Source organism: Thamnophis elegans, chromosome 3 (assembly GCF_009769535.1).
Source record: "Thamnophis elegans isolate rThaEle1 chromosome 3, rThaEle1.pri, whole genome shotgun sequence".
NCBI lineage: Eukaryota > Metazoa > Chordata > Lepidosauria > Squamata > Colubridae > Thamnophis > Thamnophis elegans.
Window position 1 is genome coordinate 26,951,238 of NC_045543.1, and position 23,343 is coordinate 26,974,580.

General features: G+C 40.3%; 1 protein-coding gene across 1 annotated transcript in view; it reads left to right on the plus strand.

The window, feature by feature from the left end:
* The window catches only part of SPRED2 (sprouty related EVH1 domain containing 2), a 98,275-nt gene extending 76,532 nt beyond the window's left edge, over positions 1–21,743 (plus strand). Inside the window, exons 5-6 of the mRNA XM_032214185.1 lie at positions 16,147–16,296; positions 17,115–21,743. Coding sequence (XP_032070076.1) covers positions 16,147–16,296; positions 17,115–17,768 — 804 coding nt within the window. The 3' untranslated portion in view covers positions 17,769–21,743. The remainder of the gene's footprint in view (positions 1–16,146; positions 16,297–17,114) is intronic.
* The last annotated feature ends 1,600 nt before the right edge of the window (positions 21,744–23,343 follow it).

The following is a 23,343-nucleotide window of genomic DNA, read 5'->3' on the forward strand; positions in this document are numbered from 1 at the left end:
TCACAATTAATTTCCCTAGGAAAAGAGAACAGTTAACAAATTGGATGGAGGTGATAAATGCTGCACTACCACAGGCACTCCTAAGTGGGAATAGCTCTATTGATTCACTCCCTTTCCCCCCTCTTTTTTGCTTCAAGTGGGAATGCAGCTTCATCTCATAGGTTAATGAATCTTCTAAGACCAACAATCTCCAACCTTAGCAAGTAAATAGAAAAATCTAGGATCTTACTTAATGCTTAGGTTCTTGTATCCATTTCAGAAAGTTTTGTGGCACTAGTTTAGAAATTTCATTTCTTCCCAGGTAAGAAAAAGAAGGAAGAGAAGGACATATTAATGGCGTTCCAACTGTAATCTCCAAATGATCTCTTCCAGAAGTTCTGCTAGAGCAGATCTAAACAATCTATCTCAATCAGACCATGACACTCTGAACCATATGCTCAGAGCTTATTCCCCACATCTGTTTTTTGTTTTTGTTTTTCTAAAGTATGCTTTAGCAAAAGGCTGGTGTCTTTAGAAGGTTTACTGCTAGGAGCTTCAAGATGAATCAGGACCTTGCTGTCTTTCAGGAAAGCATTTATCATCTCCTTGACCCAATCGCTCAGCTCTGTCCTAGAAGATTTAATAAGTTAAAACAGGCATGGTAGACCTTATCATTCCAGGAATTTTGTCCACCTTCTCAAGTTTCACAAACTGAAAAGTAAACTGGCTAGATAGACCCTCGGTGATTATTTGAATTGATTCTGTTTCAGTACTTCATATGATTTATTTACCGGACATTATTTGAAGAGTAGCTTTTAAGACATTCAGACACACTCACCTTTTTATTATGTTTATAATCTATTTATCACTGAAGGAACAAAAGGGTTCCATTCATATGTTGTCCTAGACCTACTCACAAAGCTGTTCAGGCTATCAGCATCTCACCATTTCCTATTAAATTTAATTCGTACTGTGTGTTGTACTTTTGGCACAGTTTTTCCTCTGGAATTTGGCCCGTTATTAAGCCTTAGCTCTCATGACTTAAACTGCATGATGCTTCTCTATTTCCCTCTCTCCCCCCTCCCTTAATTTTTCATAAGTCAAAGTGTTGATGGGATCATCTCTAGTGGACTGAAACAGGCATGCAATATTCTTGATTTTTCCATTCAGAAAATTGGCTGATTCTTCCCTGATTTAATGTACGGAGCATTTGAATGAGTGTAGGGTTAAAGGCATCCCATCAAAACACTCGGACTGAGGGACAGACATCCTCAGTCTGAACGTGTTGTGGGTCTGGCATAAGGTTTCCTGCTGCAGTTGTGATCAGATCTTCTGTGACAGTTGGCATGTTGTTTTTATCTGTTCTCCAGTCTTATTGTAAGACAAACAACAGCAGGCAGGGTTAAAAGGTGACTTCCTTTCCTCCAGAGCAGAACTATCATTAGCCGCTGCTTCCCAGCTACCTGCCAGAAGTGATTTATAGATTCCATGGTGGAGGAGGGAGGGAAGAAAGTCAGGAAAGGAGGGAGAGCATCACAAAGCTGGAATGGCTTCCTCTTCTACACAATTAGATAGGAGCAAAAGGGAGAGAGGATCCCAGTAGATACATATAGCTTTCCACAAATGTTTATCCATACTTAAAGTGCTTCAAAATACCCCAAATACCAGTATTTATTGGTCCTGATATATCCCTGGAAAGAAGCAGATATGTTCTCTACTTTAGCCTCTCTGACATTGAAACTCCACTCCCTCTCTTCCCCTAAAAAGATCTCTATTGCTCCTTTGGATGATAAACTTTAATTATGTTTGAATTTCAAGAGCTTAGTTTTTGTCTTCTCTCCCAGTTTGTGGCCAAAAGCACACATTGCAATGAAAGGAGCAAAAAATGATTCAGCTGTGGCTGAAAAACATGTCCTTGCTTCCTAAGATGAAGCACCACTTTAGGGGACTCTTCTTCCATGTATTGTTTCCTTAACTCTTAAGGCTCTGGGCTTTTTTCCCCATATGCTTGAAAATAAATTTCTTCATGCTTCTTATCCTGACCCCTTGCTCTTCTCTAGAGGCAACCTGAGTAAAGTCACTTCTTCAGTTTGTCTTTTGTGAAAGAATACTGGGTTGCCAGCAACAAACATATGCCTTGAGTGCATTCAGGCAACGCACCTTTTAGAAAAAAGTTCACCTGCAGAGAAGCAATACTGAGCCTTGATGTTTTGCTTTCTTGTAGTACTCAGCCTTTCACGGTGCAACTGTTAGAGAAGCATCTGATGTGAGGTGATAAATATTCAGACTCTTCACTGCTTCAGATTTAAAGATACTTAACCCCAGGTTACAACTTCTTAGAGTGGCTGTACCTTTTCTCCTGTGTACGTGGGGGTAGAACAGATTTTCTTTCAAGGAATTGCAAACAGTGCCATGTGGAAAGCATTGCATCTTTTTACCTTCTAGTCGCAAGCACAAGACAATCCAAGGAACTGGCATAATTGCTAACACCCCTATTGATGACGTGATGTGCCATCAAGTTAGTGTCACCGTTTAGCAACCACATAGATGGATCTCTCCAGGATGATCTGGCTCTCCTTCAGATTTTCTAATGGAGCACCTATTGCCAGTGCATTTTGAGCTCATCCATCTTGCTGCTTGTTGCCTTCCTTTTCCTTCTTTCTTTGTCAATATTATGGTGTTCTCCATAATAAGGCAGCTGGGTATTTGAGATAAATTGGATACTATCTGTCCTCCTGCCCACCTCCTCACATCGGCATTTATTTCTGAAATGGGATGAGCCATCCTGAATGGCTTGGTTCAGCTTAACCTTGGTGGGGCAGGGGGGAAGAAGCAATATTCTGGTGAAGAATAGTGTATTTCAGGAATTAACCACTTAATGTTGTATGTAACTAATCGTTATTGCAGCATGGCACTGGATAGCACATTTTGTCAAAATGATTCCTGCCAAGATAACCATCTGGGAAAGTTAAAAGGTTTATCAAATCATACTGTACATAATGTAGAGATGTTGATTTTGGCAGGTTGAGAGTGGCATTTTGGAAGGCTGGAACTATGTTGAATGGATAAAACATTAGGTCAGAAAATTAGCACAAAGGATGTACTGTTTTTTTTCTTTAAGAACCCATTTGAATAGAGACTCCATGATAAAACAAAAGGCCTTTAAAATAAATTTCTGGAACTGTTACGTCGAATTTTGGACCATCACTAAAGTTGTAACTTTTTTATTATCCGAATGTAACAATTGTTACTTGAAGTTATGGTTCTTCGGCTCTAACAAGCTCTTGTTCCATAATCTTGATTTCTCCAGACATGCTGCCATTTGATTTAGCAACCCATTTGTTTATGCTGCAGTCATACTGGAAATAACTACTAACAAAATTATGGCAAGCCACAGACCTACATATAGGTTCCAGAGTATGCATTTAAAAATTAGTCTAAGAAATCATCATCAATTTAGTATGGTTATACACCAGCAATACACTCAGAAATTACCAACAATATTAGAATCCAGTTCATAAAGCAGAACTTGGCAATTATTGCCCCCCCCCCTTTTGTTAAAGACTGTATCATGTGGTAAGGCAGGGCTGAAGCTAATTCCAGATAAGAGTAGAGCCAAAATGGGTGCCTCCTCTCCGCATATTCTCTCACTCTGGCACTGTTTGTTTTTTCTTCTCTCTCAAGAACAAAGGTTTGAGTTGAATACTTATAAAGAGCTTATGAATGCGATCAGAGGTTGCCCTTAGTTTCTCCGTTGGGTGAAAGGACACCCCTTCTTCCCCTTTTGTGGCGTTCAAGCATTCTATGTCCTTTACTGTACATGTAGTATTTACTCACTAGGGCAGGTCTTCCTGATTTGTTAACACTTTTGAGTTAGTTCTAGCTAATTGCGAATAGTTATAGGCCAACCAGATTGCTTGATAGCTATACTGCTACTAATGAGCCACAGAACGATCTAGCTTTAGTTGAACGAAGAACCATTCAGGTTTTTTTTTTATATAGTAGGATAGCATATACATTGACTGTTCACATTTAATGCAGAAGGAGAAGCCAGACCAAGGAAAACATGAAGCGGTTGCTATTACTGCCTGCCTTGGAATCTATGGCTAAAGTTATGTACTCCCCCATTGGTTTTGACAAGCTTTTTCCAGCAGAATTTGTTTACATTAGTAGTCAGGCCACTTCTGCTCAGAGCTTGAATGGTCACTTGGATGAAGCATCATGTTGGGAGTCAATAGGGATGGAAGGGAATAATGTAAGTACATGCCAGATTGGATGTAGTTTCAGACATCTTCCTGAATTTAAGCAACCTAGTAAGAATGCTAATTAGACCATCATGAAGCCAATAGCTTTTCTTTCTACTTGTTGTACTGAGATGCCTGTTACTTCTGAGTGAAGAATTCCTATATTACCATATTTCATCAATGTATTTAATTCCCCTTTAAAACTTTTTTCAGACAGTGGCCTTCAGTAAATTCCATGAATTATTTACTGTATGTTGAAATGTTTTCTTTGGCACTTCCTGAATCTAAGGCTAATCATGTACATTAGCTAAACCTGGACACACATGCAAGCTTATACACAAACTATATGGACTGGGGACAAGGAAGACTTCATTCAGTGAGTGCGGCCTCCTGTTCTGAGGGCTCTTGTGATTGCAATCACTGATTTCTTCACACTCCTTGATTTAAAAGATGCAGGGGGTTGTTCATTTTTTAAAAATGAAAATTAGTGTGGTACTTCTATCTGTCATCTGGATAGAAAATCAGGAGAATTCTACATACATTGTATATAGGCTCACAAAGTAAAAATTCAAAATAAACAAGATAACCATCAAGGTGTGCAGAAAGCGACAGTTTGGGGCATTGGTTAAGACTTAAAAGCTAGAAATTGTGAGGTTGTGAATTCTAGTCTCACTTTGGGCATGAAGCTGGCTGGAGACCTTGGACCAGTTACTTGCTCTCATCCCACACAGCACTGAGGCAGAGATCCTGGGGATATCAATGCCTTGATTTCCTGTTCGCCATTTCAGCCCTGTTTCATTTCTCTGGCATATTCCTGAACTGCTAATGTCATACTGCAAAACTACACTTTGGCTTAGTTTAGGATTTGTCATGCCTTTTGGGTTGAAAGCTTGCACAGATGCATCCTAAAACTCCCCAGAAACACTGAATGAAGAAGGCACCCAGTTACTAAGAGAAATGAGAGACAGGAAGTTCGATTCTGAGGTAGAAAGTCAATGAGGATACTACATAAACATTGAGTATCAATAAGAATTCCTCCTAAAGTTTAAGGGAATGGGGAAAAAGAAAGTGAGCGGCAAAATGCTAGAAATATATGAGTAATGAAATTTAATTAATGAAATTTATCATTATTAAATTGCTTGCTTGAGAATAACCTACTTTATTCTGCATAGTGAAGTTATCTGTGCATACATGGTAGAGGAACACTACCAGTTTTGACAAAAACTGTGGTGTTATATTTACATTCCTCCTGCTGTTTGTTTTTTCAGTTGTTTAGATATGTGTGGTTTAATGATCTTTGACCTTTAAATAAGGCATTTTTAAATAAAATATATTTTGTTGTTGGTTGTTTTTTTAAGGCACATTAGCCATTCAACTGGCCAGCAAGAAAATGAAATGGAGCACTAGCATAGTTTTTGGTTTGCTGATACAGCACAATTGTTCTAAGGTTATTATGATGCCACTTCTTGAATTACATGTTTACAGGCTATACTTAAACAAATGACGAGAATGCGTTAGAAATGATGACAGCTTTCTGAAAATTGGTGGCTGGCTTGGTGGAAAGGTGACAGTGGTTGGGCCAAAGGGAATTGCACCTTAAATATAAAACACTAACTTAGTTTTCTTTTCTAGCAATCAGATTGTACTCTTCTCTAAGAACTCAGGGTGATTTATATTCTGCAGCAAATTGTAATTCTAGAAGCCAGTTGATTGTTCTTTAGTTTGGTTTATGCATTTGTTTTTTTTAAAGAAGTCGATTGTCAAAATACAGCAACAAAAGTAATTTTACTGGATCTCTTCAAATATCTTTAACTGGCGCGCTCCCAGTGTTGGAGTTGAGAAAGTTGTAAGTCAGTGTTTTATACAGAGATACAGCCTTGCTAAAATAATCTTGAATTTTTGTTTGACAGCAGGGATACAGTTTAATGTTTTTTTTTGAATCTTAGTTGTGTTTGTGGAAAATTGTCAAAGGCCTACTTTCAGTTCAGAGCACTTCAATAGTTTTCACTATACAAATCTTCAAAAAAAAATTCCACATGTACTTCTACTTGGGATAGATTGGGAAAAATGTTAAGATAGTCTATAGTAGGAATCCTCAAACTTTTTAAACAGGGGGCCAATTTAAAGTCCTTCAGACTGGTGGGCAGGTGGGCATATGACTGGGTGGGCGTGGCTTGGTCATGTGAATAGGTGGGTGTGGCCAATTTAACAGTCCATTAAACAATGCACACAAATTAAACTTTAATTTGTTTTGCTTCTGGGGGTGTTTTATTTACTTTTGTTGCATGTTGCTCTTTTGGTTGACCTTTCTTTTTACTAGATTATTTTTTCAGTTGTTTAGGAGTCTACTGGCCCACTTCAGGAAACTCAGTTTTACAGCAATTCTTCTCAGCCCCAAGGAGCTTACAATCGACAACTCTGTGTGTGTGTGTGCGTGTTTCTGTCTGTCTACCTCTCTCTTTCTCTATCTATCTTCTGGAGGTGAGGGAGATGAAAAATAGGCCCATTTTTGCCTTTCTGGGGCATTTGTGCACCCCATTTTTCACCTCCCCCACCTCCAGAAGGATTCTGCAGGCAAAAAATGGGTGGAAATGGCCTGGTTTTTTGCAGCAATGGGCCATTTTTGCCCATTATTTGGCATCCTGGGGCATCTGTCCACCCCATTTTTCAACTCCCCCACCTCCAGAAGCATTCTGCAGACAAGAAATGAGTGAAAATGGGCCATTTTGGGCCAAAAACAGGCTGTTTTCACCCATTTTTGGCCTCCTGGGGCCAAAGGGTGGCCAGAGCAATGTGAGTGGGGCAGCCTTGTGGTCCTGTGCATGCTGGATTAATAGCTTTGGCAGGCTATATGTGGGCCCCGGGCTGTAGTTTGAGGAGCCATGGTCTATAGTGCCAAGCCAAAAAATAAGTATCTTCTGAGATCTTTATTGTATGTATTTTATTTGTAAAAGGATATTTATTATGTAAATGCAACCTGGTTTTTCTATAGTACTAATGCATGCCTTTCAATGAAGATGCTGGTGCTTGTATGTGTGTGTGTGTGTGTGTGTGGACATCACATAAGAGACTGATGATCTCCTTTTGCATCTGTCTCTCTGTTGCCACATTCAGAAATTTCATGTTCTTTCTGCAGGCAAAAAATGGGTGGAAATGGCCTGGTTTTTTGCAGCAATGGGCCATTTTTGCCCATTATTTGGCATCCTGGGGCATCTGTCCACCCCATTTTTCAACTCCCCCACCTCCAGAAGCATTCTGCAGACAAGAAATGAGTGAAAATGGGCCATTTTGGGCCAAAAACAGGCTGTTTTCACCCATTTTTGGCCTCCTGGGGCCAAAGGGTGGCCAGAGCAATGTGAGTGGGGCAGCCTTGTGGTCCTGTGCATGCTGGATTAATAGCTTTGGCAGGCTATATGTGGGCCCCGGGCTGTAGTTTGAGGAGCCATGGTCTATAGTGCCAAGCCAAAAAATAAGTATCTTCTGAGATCTTTATTGTATGTATTTTATTTGTAAAAGGATATTTATTATGTAAATGCAACCTGGTTTTTCTATAGTACTAATGCATGCCTTTCAATGAAGATGCTGGTGCTTGTATGTGTGTGTGTGTGTGTGTGTGGACATCACATAAGAGACTGATGATCTCCTTTTGCATCTGTCTCTCTGTTGCCACATTCAGAAATTTCATGTTCTTTCTGGCAAGTTGGGCCAACACCAAATTGCTGAGTTTAAAAATATTCTCAATAGTATATACCAGGCTTGTTTGATCAGTTACATTAATCTCAAACCTTCAATGATTGTATCAGATTTTGAGCCCACTACTTTATGACATTCATTTATTCTGCTCAGAACAAGCATATTAGTTACGGGACATTTGCAGGCAGTCGGAAAATGAGACAAAAAAACATTTGAAAGGAGTGTGGAAACATTGTGCATAAAGAGACGATATAAATATACAGATCCAAGAAATGGAGGAAACAAAACAAAACAAAAAAACTTCAGAGATGGAGATATGTGAAGTAGTTGCCAAGGGCAAGAAAACTGGACCCGAAATATCTTTGTAAGATAGATTGTAGGGATGTGAGATATTGCGAAACTTGCTAATATGAAATTACTTTTGCTTACAATACAGAGGATTTGTTTAGCATATGTATATTTAGTTTGACCATAGGCCTAGCTAGAATAATGATTTTTCCAGCTGCTTTATGTACAGATAATTGCAATGTCCCATATAGAGTATGTGAGTAAGTTCTTCACATTTGGCTCCTGCTTACTAAACCAAGCGTCCTTTGGCTGCATTGTCAGCATAAATAATAAAATAATGCAAAACCATTTATACATTTTTAAATATATATATTATTTTCTTTGTCCCTCTCACAGTCAGAACTAAGGAACTATGTTCCTTTCTAGAGATTCCTTCCTGAAGCTTTTGGCCTACATTTGTCTCCCAGAGGAGTGTGAAATATGCTACAATCACATTGCTAAAATGTGCGTGAGAGGGAACAAGAGAAGCTAAGTTTGATTTCACAAATTACAGCCAGTTCAGTTCTCTACACCCACCCAACTAAAAATTTGTATTTTCGTTCCTAAAAGAACTTTTGATTGCAATATGTCAGAAGTTTAGAAAGGATAGGAGAACCAATTGAAGTTTAGTAGACTGAATCTACAAGGCTGGTTTTCGTAATATTAAAAGTTGCATCTTTGTTCAAATGGTATAGTATGATTGGGAGCCTGCTGACTTGTAAACCAAAGTCTTTATATTCTATTCTTTTATATTCTAAGTGAACCAGATTCCTTATTCTATAAGCCATGGACAAAACATGACGTTTGAACCCAGCTTCCATTTTCTGTTAATACTGTATCTTAGATACCTGCCTTTCTTGGTTAATGAAAGCCTTCAAGAAGGAATCTGGCCATGTGCAAGCAATACTGAATGCTTCCTTGAAGGAGAAGATGGTGCCACCTGCCTTGAAAGAGGCAGTAGTGCAATCCTTCTTCAAGAAATTATTGTGTCAGGCCTGGAAGCCATCTTTTGTATTCCGGCCTGCCACATTCAATGCTATGGGAAAATAGGAGTGGGGTTATATGGAGTATGGGAGATATATAGTCAAAATAGCATTCCTTTCTCGGGAGAGTCAAGGACATCTTGCCTTGCACCTGGAGGGGTATGACTGGGAAGCATCTCCAGTTGGGATTTTGCCTGATTGGGTCACATGATGGACCTGACTTGGACTTTCATTTGGGTGGGCAAAAACCTGGAAGCTTTCAGATTCGGGTTTTCCCAGATGTGCCAATATGCCATCTCTAATAAAATGGAATTTCGAGGAACTTCAAGCCTCGGAGTTTTCTTTCGTTGGGGGTGTTACTTGAAACCCTGACAAATTGCTTGGCCAAGCAAAGTTAGTTAACTCTCAGCCTATTAAGTGTATCAGTGACATTCCCTTACTGGGAAGACTTGTTGAGAGGGTTGTATGGCAGCATTTGCAGAGAACTCTAGAGGAAATCCACATCAATCACTATTGCAGATGGGGAGGTGTAAGTCCTGGTCTGTTTGATCCCTTGATGACTTTTACTACAGTGTCTGTCTTAATTGTCAACAAGAAGGGGGAGGTACAGTGTTGCAAGTGTTCTTCATGACTGAATGTTTCAGATCAGTGGAGGGGAGGTAAGAAGCTGCTGGTGGAACCAAATCCCAGGTGGGTACATCTCTGAGAAGGCAACATTGGCTCAGGTGTTTGTCACCTCCCACTGATATTACTGCAACATTAGGTTGCCTTTGAAGTTCGCTCAGAAATTCCAGCTAATGACTGGAATGCAGTGACTTGAGTAGATATGAATATATTGTGAGTTGACTGTGTAGCACTCTGAGAGCAGCACTTCTTACCAATCTCCTTCTGGATGCAACTCAAGGTGCTGGCTTCACTTTTAAAGTCCTTCATGAATATATGCAGGATTGACTACTTCCAGCTGTTTCTTGAAGACTGAGCTCTCTGGATCCCATCCCTTGAGGAATACCATCTCCTGACATGCCAGAGCCAAGCTACTTCTATTGCTGCCCCCCTTCTTTGGAACAATATTTCCCCTACCATCTAATTCTTCTGAATGCAAAGCTGTTTTGGGTTTAAGGTTTGATATTTTGTTGTTATATTTTTGTATCGTGTTTTAATCTTACTGATCAAGTGGATCTGTAAGCTGCCCAGAGTTGGGTATGTGCTCCTTTTGATTACTGGGGAGCTATATAAACAATTTTTATAAATAAACTGGGCATTTGGTGGTGATTTTTTATAAACTGCTTTTGCAAAATTAGACCCTAGGTAATTCATTGCAACCTGTGTCTGTGCAGAAAAGCAATGCAAACAAAATGAGCTTATGTGTAGAGAAGCTCAGTATCTTTTAATGGACATTGTAATTAAAAGGCTGCTAAATGTGTTGGTACTAATTATTGACAATAGCATTTGCATGCTAATGTTCAGTTGCTAAGGTTTTTAAAGATGGAATAGCAAAGGGTTAGTATTAGGTTTGAGTCATAGAAATGGCTGGACATTTTGAACAGCAAAACTGAGTAGTATTTAGAACTGAAGAAGCTTAACCAAGAAAGTCCTGTTGCCTTTTGGAAGAAGCATCTTTGTGACCTGGACAATTGAGAATTTCCATAGACAGCAAAACTGAACTATATACTGACTGAAGACATGCCTCAAGAGCACCTTCATCTCAAATGCAACCAATTTACTTCTACCTGTGCATCCATATGTGAGGATTTGATCCTGAGCCAAGAAGTAGCTTGCTTGAATCTCTTTGTCATTTTCTCAAGACAGATAAATGAATGGTAATAGTAAAAACTGTGTAAGAAAGTTCTTTGTTTATCTATGTGACTTTTGGGAGCAGATCTATATTGCCTATAAAAGCTTGATCAGGTTGAAAAAGTCACCCTGCGTCATCTCCTCAAGTTCCAATTTAGTTTGAGCACCGAATTTGGAAATTGTCTTTTAGACTAGAGCAGCGGTTCTCAACCTATGGGTTGCGACCCCTTTTGGGGTCGAACAACCTTTTCACAGGGGTCGCTGGGAAGCCTCCCACAGAGAGGCTGGCAAGAAGCCGGTTTGAAGGGAAGGAACGGCTGGGGTTCCCCCCGGAAGAAGAGGGGTGTATGGGGAGGAAGTAGGAGTCGGAATGGAGACGAGGAGGGGGGAAAGAGGGACACGCGCAGCACAGAGGACACTGCAAAGCAGCTCTCTCCGAGTGATGGAGGTTGATGGGCAGAGCTATAGAAGCCAAGAGGTACCATTTGAGGCATAAAACAAGGCGTGGAAAATAAATTAAAGGAACGTGAGATGCGTGTACGCTGAGATGGGTAACAGTGCTTAGCATGGGTAACAGTCTTAATAGGCTTTGGCCCCTCTCCTGCGGCTCCCTGCTGACCCAATCACACAATCTCCTCTCCGCCCCGAGAAGGCACGAGCCTCTCGCCTGCTTTTGCAATTCCGCATCCTTCGCAGGCAACTCAGTGTCGGGAAGAGCTCCAGCCCTTTTCTTGTGCTCATCCCGTGCGTGCCTGCACGCAAGCAAAATACCCTCCTGGGGCAAGATCAAGGCAGAGGGGACAACGACTCTCCTCCCATTGTTGCCATTGCGCTATGAGGTGAGTAACTGGGTATGCAGTGCAGGAGACTCCTCAGCGCCAGACTCAGGTCAGCGCGAGCCGTGGTACCCTTCGTGTTGGCTCAGGAAGGAGAAGAATGGGGAGCAGCAGCAGCAGGTGGCTGGGTGCAGGGAGGGAAGAACTCCAGTTCTCCTATGCTGCACAGGGTTCTCCTTGCGCAGGGCTCTGGAACTCTTCCCTCTCTGCATCCAGAAATGGCTGCTCTGGCTCTTTCCTGAGTCAACACAAAGGGGACCGACCTGAGTCTGGCACTGAGGAGTCTCCTGCACAGCGCAGCTAGCTACTCACTTCTCAGTGGCAGCAGCAGAAGGAGTCGCTGTCCCCGCCGCCGTGTTCCATGCCCAGGAGGGTATTTTGCTTGCACGTGCAAGAAAGAGATGAAAGGGGAGAAAGAGAGAGAGAAATGAAAGAGAGCTGGAAGGAGAGAATGGGAAGGAGGGAAAATAGAGGGAAACAAATTAGAGGGAGAAGGGGGAGAGGGAGAAAGAAATGAAAGAGAGCTAAAGGGAGAGAATGAGATAGAGGGAAAAGAGAGGGAAACAAATCAGGGGGAAAGAAAGGAAGAGGAAAGAAAGAAAGAAAGAAAGAAAGAAAGAAAGAAAGAAAGAAAGAAAGAAAGAAAGAAAGAAAGAAAGAAAGAAACTTTCTCAGACCTATGATGAAAGTAAAGGCAAGCTAGATCTCTTACCAAGAAAACTGCAGTTTGCCAGAAGGCACAAATTGGAAGCAAGTCTGATTGACAGTGATGGCAAAAAATGCATCTGAAAATAAGATTATTTATAATTTTGGATAGCGTATTATATTGTCAAACTCAAAAGAAATCAAAATATATATCTTATTGCTGTTAGTACAATCTTGCCAGCTTCTATCAACTTAGAGTTCACTATGAAAAGATTACAGAGAAGCAATTTCCTACAATTAATAACTTTATTTTGGATTTGCTATCGTATTCAATGAGAAAGAAAGAAAAAGAAAGAGGGAAGGAAAGAAAGAAGAGAAAGGGAGGGGAAAAATAGAGAAAAACAGAAATGAGAGGGAGGGGGAGAGAAGAGAGAGAGACCCTATTCTAAAAGAAAACACTGAGCCATGAAACCTTGGTAGGCATGTCTGGGGGGATGTCATGTGACTGGGTGGGAGTGATGTTGAGTTGGCCATACCCACCCAGGTTTTGTGGCTCCCGGTGTTACATAGTAGCAACAAAAATAATTTTATGGTTGGGGGTCACCACAAAATGAGGAACTGTATTAAAGGGTCATGGCATTGGGAAGGTTGAGAACCACTGGCCTAGAGTATAATGAATGGCTATCAATACAGCTAAGGATACTTAAAGGAAGGGATCTGCAACTAGTTTTTGAAGTGATTTCTGCCTTCCCTGTCCTATGGGTAGGTTCCCTCCAATGCTATTCAAGCAGAAAATAAACCAATGAAGATTCAAAAGCAAAAATTAATTATAATAATGCAAGATTATTGCTCTCTTCCTTAAGCAATCTCGGGATACTCTGATCTGCTTTAGAATGCTGTTTTATTGCAACTGGTAGGAAACGAGGACTGGTTCAAAACAGGTATTGTTTCTTTGATTTGGTCTCCTCAAGGCATGGTATGGCCAAACCAGTATGGTTGCAAAATGGAAGGATAGCTTGGGGCAGGAAAAATAACCTCTTGTAAACATGAAGGATACTTTTGAATGCTGGATGGACCTCTTGTTTTTCTTTCTGTTCATACTGGCTGCCACCCAGAGACAGGCTGCTTGAAATCGCTAGGTTGCCTGCTGCATTGTCCAGAGGCAGTGTTATGCATTGGGAGGTCCTTTTTTCATGACCAACTATACAGAAGAACACAGAAACGGTGGCTTTAAAGAAGGAGGAGGCAACATTAATTAGCCAAGTGATTTTTTTTTTGGCCTCCAGAAATCATGGGGAGCAGGACCATTGATGAAGAGGTATCACTAGGAGGAAGAAGGACAAGCATCTCTTGCCTATTTTTTTTGTATTTGTCGATTTGTTAAAATGTGGGCTTTCTTTTTGTATAACTTCTTTTATTCTGAAACTTAGCAGTTCAGTGGCATGTTCTCAGGGTAGTCTTGGGAGTACAAAAGGACAGTTGGGGCCAGCATATAGTCTCCGGATCAAGGTTATGCAGACATGCTCTTCAGAGGCAATAGTAAGGCTAACTGTTGACATCTTAAATGAGCATTGTGAGCCTTTAAATGGATGCTGTGCTAAGACAGTATAGTGTCTTAGCATGGGAATCAAAACGTGAGTGCCTCTGTTGCTTCTTTAAAGGGGAAGAGTCATATTGATGCGGGTTTGGGTGTTGTGTTAAATGTGAGTCTCTAAAGCATGTGTACCTTTCTCCATTCCTGCCCTCTGTCTAAGATTTAATATTAGCATGACAGGTGAAATACCATGTTTGTCTGTAATAGAAGCATTTCAATTAAAAGTTTGTGTTAAATTTTGCTCACATGCTCTGCCTTCATATTTTGCTATTTACAGCTTTTAAAAATTCCTTCCGACTTCAGCTGCGCATCTGTGAGCTTATGCTGATACATTAAAAAGACCGTTATTGCAAGCAGAGATTTCTCAGAGCAGGCAGAATGATATTTTAAGAAGTCAGATGGGGTCACTTATTTGCAGTTATGATGTTCATCCACACTTATTTGAGCTGGAATCCATTGCCAAAATAGAATTCAACAGCTGATGCCGCTAAAAGTTTGAAAATATTCTTTCAAAATATGCCAAGCTTTGTATAAAAGCATAGTTACTTTTATTGATCTAAAGTTTCTTCTTTGGGAAGAAACAGAAGTTAAGCAGCCATTTAATCTATCTGTAAAATACTTTAGGTTGTTTCATAAGAATTGGGTTGTCTTAACAATGCTCAGCATCAAGAGGTGGTGATGTACTAAGTAGACCTAGATGAAGTTGATCCAAACAATTCATTTTCTGTTTGGATACAGGCCAGAATGTTGGTTTATCTGGAAGGTAACTAGCATGACGATCTAACATTTGTGCAACAGATGTCAGCCCAGTTTTGCAAGTTGGGATCACAGGGCCCCAGGCGAATTTGTTAAAAGCCTGTCTGGAGGGCCAAAACTGTATATGAGTAGTGAAAGCATATTCTGTGCATCAGATAAGGATTTTAAACATGTTTTTAATTCTTTCTCATTTCAGATGTACACATTGTTTATAAAGGGGATAAAATCCCATTTTCGTTCGTGTGTGTGTGTGTTTATATGCAGTTTCCAGCATCTCTAAAGGAGTCCTTTGCATAGTCCCAAGTCAGAATATTGACATGTGGTTTCTGGCTCTGGGTATTTTAGCGTATCACACCACTTTGTGACTTGAGAATTCTCACTGTACATTTTTTTTCAAATTGCACATTGGTTGAAAATAAATAATTCCTGTTTCTTCGTTGAGTGTGTAGTACAAATTTGCTAAAATTTGTCTCAAATTTTCCTGGTGATTGAAAGGCAGAAAAATTAGCCTGAGAAATTTAAGGATTACTTGAAATGCAAATGCAAGGGTACTTAGGTGAGGTCAGCGGTATAGAAATGTGATGAATAAATAAAGATAAATAAATAAGTGTTACTCCTTGTTATTTTTCTCTGAATTGTAGTATACAGAGATCTCTTTGAATTTGTCAAACAGGAGGCAGGTGTGTGGGTAGAAACTTGATGTTATGGCTGTAATTTGTGTAACAGCAACTTAAATAGATTGGGTACATTTCTGCTTCTTAACGTTAACATTTTAAGACCCACAGACTTTCAGCTATGCAGTCACTACATTGTGACTCTTCTGGTCTCTGCCAATAATAGCCAGTAGCAAGGGGCAACGTTTTGTAGTATTTTGACATACAACAATGCAGTGTTCCCAATGCCTCCTTAATTTTCATGAAATAAGAGGTTTAAACAATGTTAAATCCCTCTATGTATATTAGACTGATTATTCAACTAGCTTTTTGCCACCGAAATTGTTTATATTGGTTTGTAAACCACCTGGGTTCATAAAACAACACTATTTTATTAAAAATAATGACTAAGCTGTGGTTCATCCTGCTTCAGATATAACATTGTATATGGATACAAAATTGTGACTTGTTTTCCTGGGTTTTAGTGTTTGACATAACCAACCGTGATTTTGGAAAAGTTGGTCAATTTAAAATCTAGCTGCTTTTTTTTTTAGGGAGGGAGGTGTGTATTGTGACCCAAATCTGCAGAAAGATTGTATTCACAATTTAGTTAATATTGTCCCATTTGTTTGTTTTTTACAGAATGCCACTGACAGTTCTTCTAATTCTTCTCAGAAAAGAGAGCAGCCTTTACGAACACTAGCATCTTCTCCATCCTTTGAGCATCACCGAATTTGCACCCGTGGCCACTTTCATGATCAGTTTAGCCCTGAGCTTTACCATCTAGAACAAGTGAGCCTTTCTTTAGATTCTTTCCTTGCTGCTCCAGCATGCTGATTTTTCTTCATACTCGCTTGGCCAGAAAGCCAAAGTGAATATCTGCTAGTGTGAAAGCAGGAGCTCTTTGATAGAGATCTGTGATATGAGCTCTACCACTATTGTCTTCCAAGTCATGACTAGAAATAGCAGAAGATTTATTAGGCTTGGTGTGTTGCCTATTTAAAATTTCCTATTTAAAAATATTGTTTTAATTTTAAATTTAATTAAAATTTAACCTATTTTAAAAGAGGTTATCTTTGAGACCAGCTGTTTCTTACAGCTGCTCAATATGTATATAAAAAACAGCATTGTACATTTTGACTGTAACTGAAAATGCATTGGTATTGTCTCCAAATGCTACAGTCCTGATTGGTTATATACAGTAGCTTAGCTTTCTAAATTCAGAAGGAATAGTCAATCTTGGGGTACTTGGGGCTTCATTTAAGGCCATAATAAGTGACTGTGGGACTTACTGTATACTCCAAAACCCCAGCTTGTATCCTGCTGTGGAGAGGAAGCTTCAAGGCACCCTTTTTGGTGTCCTTCCCTACTCTAGAGAGTATCAGTTGAGGAAGGGTGCCTTTCTATGGGAATTATAGTTTTGTGTGCCACAATAATTTGCAGTGTTGGCTTTTACTGTACATATAATATTTTTAGCCTTTGCATTTACTTGTGTCATTGTCTGTGCTGGTATCTCTGATAAATCTACTGCTAAATGTCATACTCACCTGCTGGCTTAAAAAAATTGTGCTTTCTCAAATCTCTTTCCCCCCCCCCCTTCTCTCCTATAGTCAATCTTACGATCGTGCCGCCACGTCAGCTTCCCCGATGATGACGAAGAGATTGTACGGATTAATCCAAGGGAAAAGAACTGGGTGACAGGTTATGAGGACTACCGTCATACCCCTGTGCGGGGGAAGTACATTGATCCCGATGATGGGGACTCCTATGTGCGGTTTGCCAAAACGGAGGCCTCGAAGCATGACTACAATTACCCTTATGTCAGTAATACTGACTTTGATCGAGGGGATGACATTAAGGGTGCCGTGATTAAAACTCAGCCAGTCAGGTGTAAACAGCGGCGGCGAAAAGAAGACGGGGAAAGGTCACGGTGTGTCTATTGTAGGGACATCTTCAACCGCGAGGAAAACAGGCGGGGTCAGTGCCAGGATGCTCCAGACCGAGTCCAAAGCTGTATCCGCCGAGTCAGCTGCATGTGGTGTGCAGACAGTATGCTCTACCACTGCATGTCTGATCCAGAAGGAGACTATACAGACCCTTGCTCCTGCGATACCAGCGATGAAAAGTTTTGCCTCCGGTGGTTGGCCCTAATCGCCTTGTCCTTTCTGGCCCCTTGTATGTGCTGTTACTTGCCCCTCCGGGCTTGCTACCACTGTGGGGTGATGTGCAGGTGCTGTGGTGGGAAACACAAAGCAGCTGGATGACAGCGCTCCAAGCCGGTGAAGGCCAGTTTTCTTCCCCTTCTTGGTCTGGAGCATTCTCGGTTTGCGCCCATCTGAGCCGGCCTTGGGAGCCTGTTGGAATCTAGGAACCAGACGGCTCCTTCTCTTTCCCTCCCACTTGGCTGCTATGCATTGATTGCTCCTGGAGTTCTAACAGACTAATGTACCACCTAGACGTTTGTATTATTGATCTGTCATCTAGCAGAAGGTCTTCTGTGTGATTATTCCTTCCCTCCTGCAAGGAAAGCATTTTGAGATGGGAACGGTTGACTGGGACAGAATTTGCAACATCTCACGGGGGTTACCTATATTTAGCAAGCTTGACACACCCGTGAGAGTATATAACAATGGAGTGAAATCCCACTTTGGATTGTGAGCACCTTGCAGCCAGTTTGAGGGTATGGATTCTTGTGTATACAGAAGATGTTTGTGGGTAATAATTGTGCACCATGGTAATGTAGGACCACCAATTGCACAACCTACAGTTCCTGAAAAGTCCCATCATGGTTTTTGGGTGGTCTTCTGGGATTTTCTGATTTTTCAGGGGTCAGCTAAAATGTGGGAAATGAGCCTTAGTATTATCTGTATTATATGTGAGAATCTGAGAACTCCTGTGATTTCAGACCAATTTTATACACAAAGTGAAATATTTATAAATAGGTTTCTCCTCTTCCTCTTTCCCCAGCCAACATCGCCTTTCTCTTCCAAATAACAGTGGAAAAATTAGCTTTGCATTGATGTTCTTCCCGATGAAAGCAGTCTTTATGCTGTGGTGTTCCTATCTGAGGCAAAGGGGGAGTTTGCATGTTTTGAGATTGACATGCACTTGTGTACCTTGAACAGAAAAAGTGGGAATTATGCTTTTAAACTTTGTCTACAGGTCAGTATGCTAAAGATAAGGGAATGAATCCTCCTCCATCCCCCACTTTTTGGAATCCAGGGTGGGAGTGTGTCTGGAATTAATCGAAGATTTTATGCTTTCCAAACTAATCCAGAAATATAGGGAAGCCTCAATTGCAAGGCATTTCATTGGCCAGTGTCTTTGCCTTGAAGGCCTTTGAACCAATGAGGGTGCTTTGAACATTTTCTATCATGGAGTAGGACATAGGACTGCCTGCACCTAGATTGGTTGGGTATGGATTTAATAGAGCCAGAGGGCACCGCCGCTATAGCACTTGACAATCACTTAGATATAGGTAAGAACATGGCTTTTAAAAAAATCATTCAGTTTCTTTCAATGGAAGTGCATTTATTTCTCTCTCTCTCTTTTTCCTTTAAAGAAAAGCCTAAGAAGAATTGACACATACTGTCCCAATCATGAACCCAGAGACATTGCAGAAACGGGGAGGGGAGAGTTAAAAGAAGCATTTACTCATGTTTTTAGTACCAATGCGTGCTCTAGCTGTCCCCTCCCCCTTTTCTTTACTAACCTGCATGCCTTTGTTCTTAGGTGAAATTGACTGAGAACAGTTTCCCCATCCAGGCAGCGTGTATCTTCCATTTCTCAAGTTCCTGGATCTGCACAGTAATTATACTGTGAACATAATTAATTCCTAGTGATGTTGGGTCAATGTTACTATTTCCCAGTTCAGTGACATAATGCACAGATAGGAAGAAAAAGTAACCGGGCAAAGTTGCATCAGGGTGTTTGTAGGGTTCATTGGCCTAAACCAACATCCCTTCCCCACCCTATCTCCAGCTATCTGCTGTGCAGACAATAGGATCAACCTACAGTTGGCATAAGGCCACCCTGTTCTTCATTCTCAAATGCACTGAACCAGCATATTTGGCATCTGCAGAGAACCAGGGTGAATAGTTCAAAACTGGACGAATCCCAGGCCCTTCTTATCATCTTGCCGATACTAGGTCAAATATTTTCGTAGCCCTTAAGGTGGGCCCTGCTGAAATCACTAGGCATCCCGACACCGACAAGCTAGTGAATTTCAATATAACTTGGTAGTGTACAAAGCGTGCATGCATTGCAAAACCTGTATCAAACCCACTTTTTGATTTCTGAGTTGTAAAATACAGCAGGGCAAAGTGATAACCTTAATTTTGTGAGGTTTTTATCTTCTTTTAAAAGTCATGTCTTGTGTACAAGGCTTGTAATTAGCTGGGAAAATGATATTTTTCTAATATATGATGTGGAAATAGCAAAGGTTTTATTCAAAGGAATAAAGTGTAGAACAGTTTAGCTATAATATAGCATAGTACAATCTGAATATTCTGAGGCAGCTATAGGCGCTGGCTTGTGAGAACAGGCACTGCTGTTCCTGCTTTGGGCAGCTGACTGCCGGGGCAGGCGTGGCCTTGCCCCTCTCCCACCTCTTCTATTGCACATTGAAAGGAGTCTTAATTAAAAGAAAGGGAAATGGCTTTTCGTTTTTGCCAAATAGCAGCAACCAAGAGTGAACACATTTGCATTGTTCCATGCGAAACAGGCCAGCAAGCTCCTTCCAGGAGTGATGTCGTTTTGATCTTGTTTAATTGCATATGCAACAATCTGCGATGTTATGGCCAAATCCTGCAGCCAGAGCAACCCTGATTATACTCAGGCATTGATTTCACAATCAGAGGACATTTCCCCCCCTTTTTTTTTGCAGTTCTCTGCTTTGGGCACTTCATAGAATGCATTGGACCAATCCAGAAAGACATGGATCCAGCACCCTCTCAATGAACAACCCTCCTGAACGCAACTTCCAACCCGACCGTTTGCCATGACAAGCTACTCTTAAACTCAGGGCACCTCAGGAGAAGTCTTGAGGAGAGGCCACACTGACTTGCAGGTGTCAGTGTAGAAACCAGCCAAAAAAGATCTTACATTCTCCTTGCATTGCCTTTAGAGGCAGGAACTGATTAAACATATCCTGTCCCCCTGCTGGCTGGGCCTGTTTTCTCCCCTGGCTGTATTGAGATGATTTGATGCTAAAGCTCCTCCCCCTGTCAATATGGTCCTCCTTTGTGTGTGTGAGGGGGGTGGGGTGCTTTTTCCCCTTCCAGAGCCCCTGGAGTTTCTTCTCATATCTTCACAGCTGAACAATGAACACTTGGCTGTAAACCCTCCTCTCATAAAGGTAAAGTGAGGAGAGTGCAAACTCAGATCTTTGACATAATTTGCAGAACGATACTGGGATTGGGGCAATTAGTTTTAGTTCTGCATTTTACTGCGAATCTACCTGATTTTTCATTTTCAAACCCATACCTGAATGAAAATTAATTTATCTTTTTAAAATGTGCACTTATGCAAGAATGTTGGCTTGCAGTTCTCCAAACAAAAAGACACAATACCAAGGTGTCAGGAGAAAGGTGAGCAAAAATAATTAGAGTGTAGAATTGCCTTCTGCTGGGAAATATGCTTGCCATTTAGCACAAAAAATGGTACAATTGTTGCCTAAAGTTAGTGTTTAAAAAGATAAATACAAAGATGGGATAAGCCTGGGTTAAGGCTTGGAAAAATGAGGAATTGAAATTCAACATTCTTTCATCCTTAATAGCAAGTAAAAATCTGAACTAGATCACTTCATCTTTCACATACATAGGGAACCAAGTAATATTTTTTCTTTGTTTATCAGTAAGAATTCAGTAAAAATTCATATAATCTCCTTAACATGCTAGTTTACATCAGCTATTTAAAAAATAATTCCTCAATTGCAGCCTTCAATCAAAGGGTGAGTCAATTAGCTCTAAAATTTCCATTGTTCATTTTTCAAATTCCAAATTTGGGATTTTGTATGTAACATACAGGCAACATGACATAGTACAAATGAAAATACTGCTGTTAAATATCCTTTTTTGGAAAAGTGCTAAATGGTAAAGGAAGCTCTTCACTTTACTTTAGTATTAGTATTAGTATTAGTATTATTTTTTAACTGGGGAGAAATTTATGGGGCAAATGCATATTTTATGTGCCTGACAGCAAATGACATCTTTCCAAAGGGTGACTAACAAACATCAAGCCAGCCTCAAAAATCAAATAATGGAACAACTTCATTATCCTAGTTATTGTTGCAAAGTTGTCCCATTTTCCTGAATTTCTATAAGGTCTTTCTCCTCTATGAAGCACAACACTACAGAAGATATCTTAAGGATTGTCAAGGTTTCCCATTTAAATTCACCCTATTTATTTTGTTAAAGCAGCTAAAACTTTCCACCTTGCCTCCTCCTGTAAATTCCTTCTTCCCATATCTACCTTGGCTTTCTTTGAATCTTTGGCACTTTGTTTCATGTTCCTTCTTTCTCTCTGTGCATTGGAGCAAGAGGGTTGTTTTGGGAAGGAGGCTTCAGAGGGGCACGAGCAGAAATGGGGATAACTGGGGGGGGGTGTAAATATTTCCCATTGATCGCCACACTGCAGCTGATCAGTGTGTGGTTTTCTCCTCCTCTCAGCTTTTCAGTACTGACATTAATCATCTGAGAAATGATTCAGATTTTATTTTTGTATCTGTGGTAACAATCCATTAACGAAAAGGTGGGTTTTTTTCCTCAGTTGTGATTTTTTTTTTCAAGCTATTGCTCACGTTAACAGATTTAAGTGCCTGAAGCAAACTTCCATTATGTATCTGTATACTAAAAGTTAAAAACTCAGTTGTATTGATTTTTATAAGCCTTTTTACCTCTGTGTAAAGAATATATATACAAGTGTATGATGTACATTTTAGTTCTTAACTTCTTTTTTATTGTTTCTAATAAGTATGATCATTGTAGCTATTGCTTTAAAAATGTATCATGTAAATACAAATACATCATATAAAAACAAGTAAGTGTTTTTCATGTTTTGACAAACTGGACACTTTGGTTAATTGATAAGATTCAAGACAAACGTCTAGGGCAGTGATGGTGAACCTTTTCGGAACCGAGTGCCGAAAAGATGGTGCGGAAATGTTGTGTGTGCATGCACATGCTCGTCGGAGGGGCAGCTCCAGAAAAGCCGAACTTCCGGGTTTTAGCTCACATGATTCTGCACCCAATGATCAAATTCAGATAAACAAACTGACCTTTAATTAAAAGACTGACTACAGGTGAGGGTATGACAGACTTTCCTGGAATTCAGACAATATGCCTCTGGGTAGATGCTAATTTCTGGCTTGAGTGCTGGGTGACATTGGTGGTGGCTACATATATCTCACAGGCATGTGATAGATGTTTTGTGTTGTAATTTCAAGCACTTATTTTGGACAGCCCATTGAATAAACATATTTAGGATTGGCTATTCAACTATAAGGATTATAGGTATTTATATCTGTGAATAAGCCTCATTGTGCTGCCTGCAATTATTTTAACACTTAGCATTTTCAGTGCTTGGCATTGTTGATGGGAAGAGACACAGTCAAACCAGAATGATTTCATGTTTTCTGAAACTTCATTAAGTGTTAAAAAAACATTTTGAGAGAGGGTTATGGTTGCAAGTTATTCCTTGAAGTAATATCAGAATTCTCCATCTCCACTTAAGCAGATAAAAATCAATTTCCTATTCTATTCTTGCATTTTGGGTTCTGAGAATTCCTTCCGATATTACCGGGCTCCCTTTCCACAAATAAGTATTCAGTTTCCCAAGTTA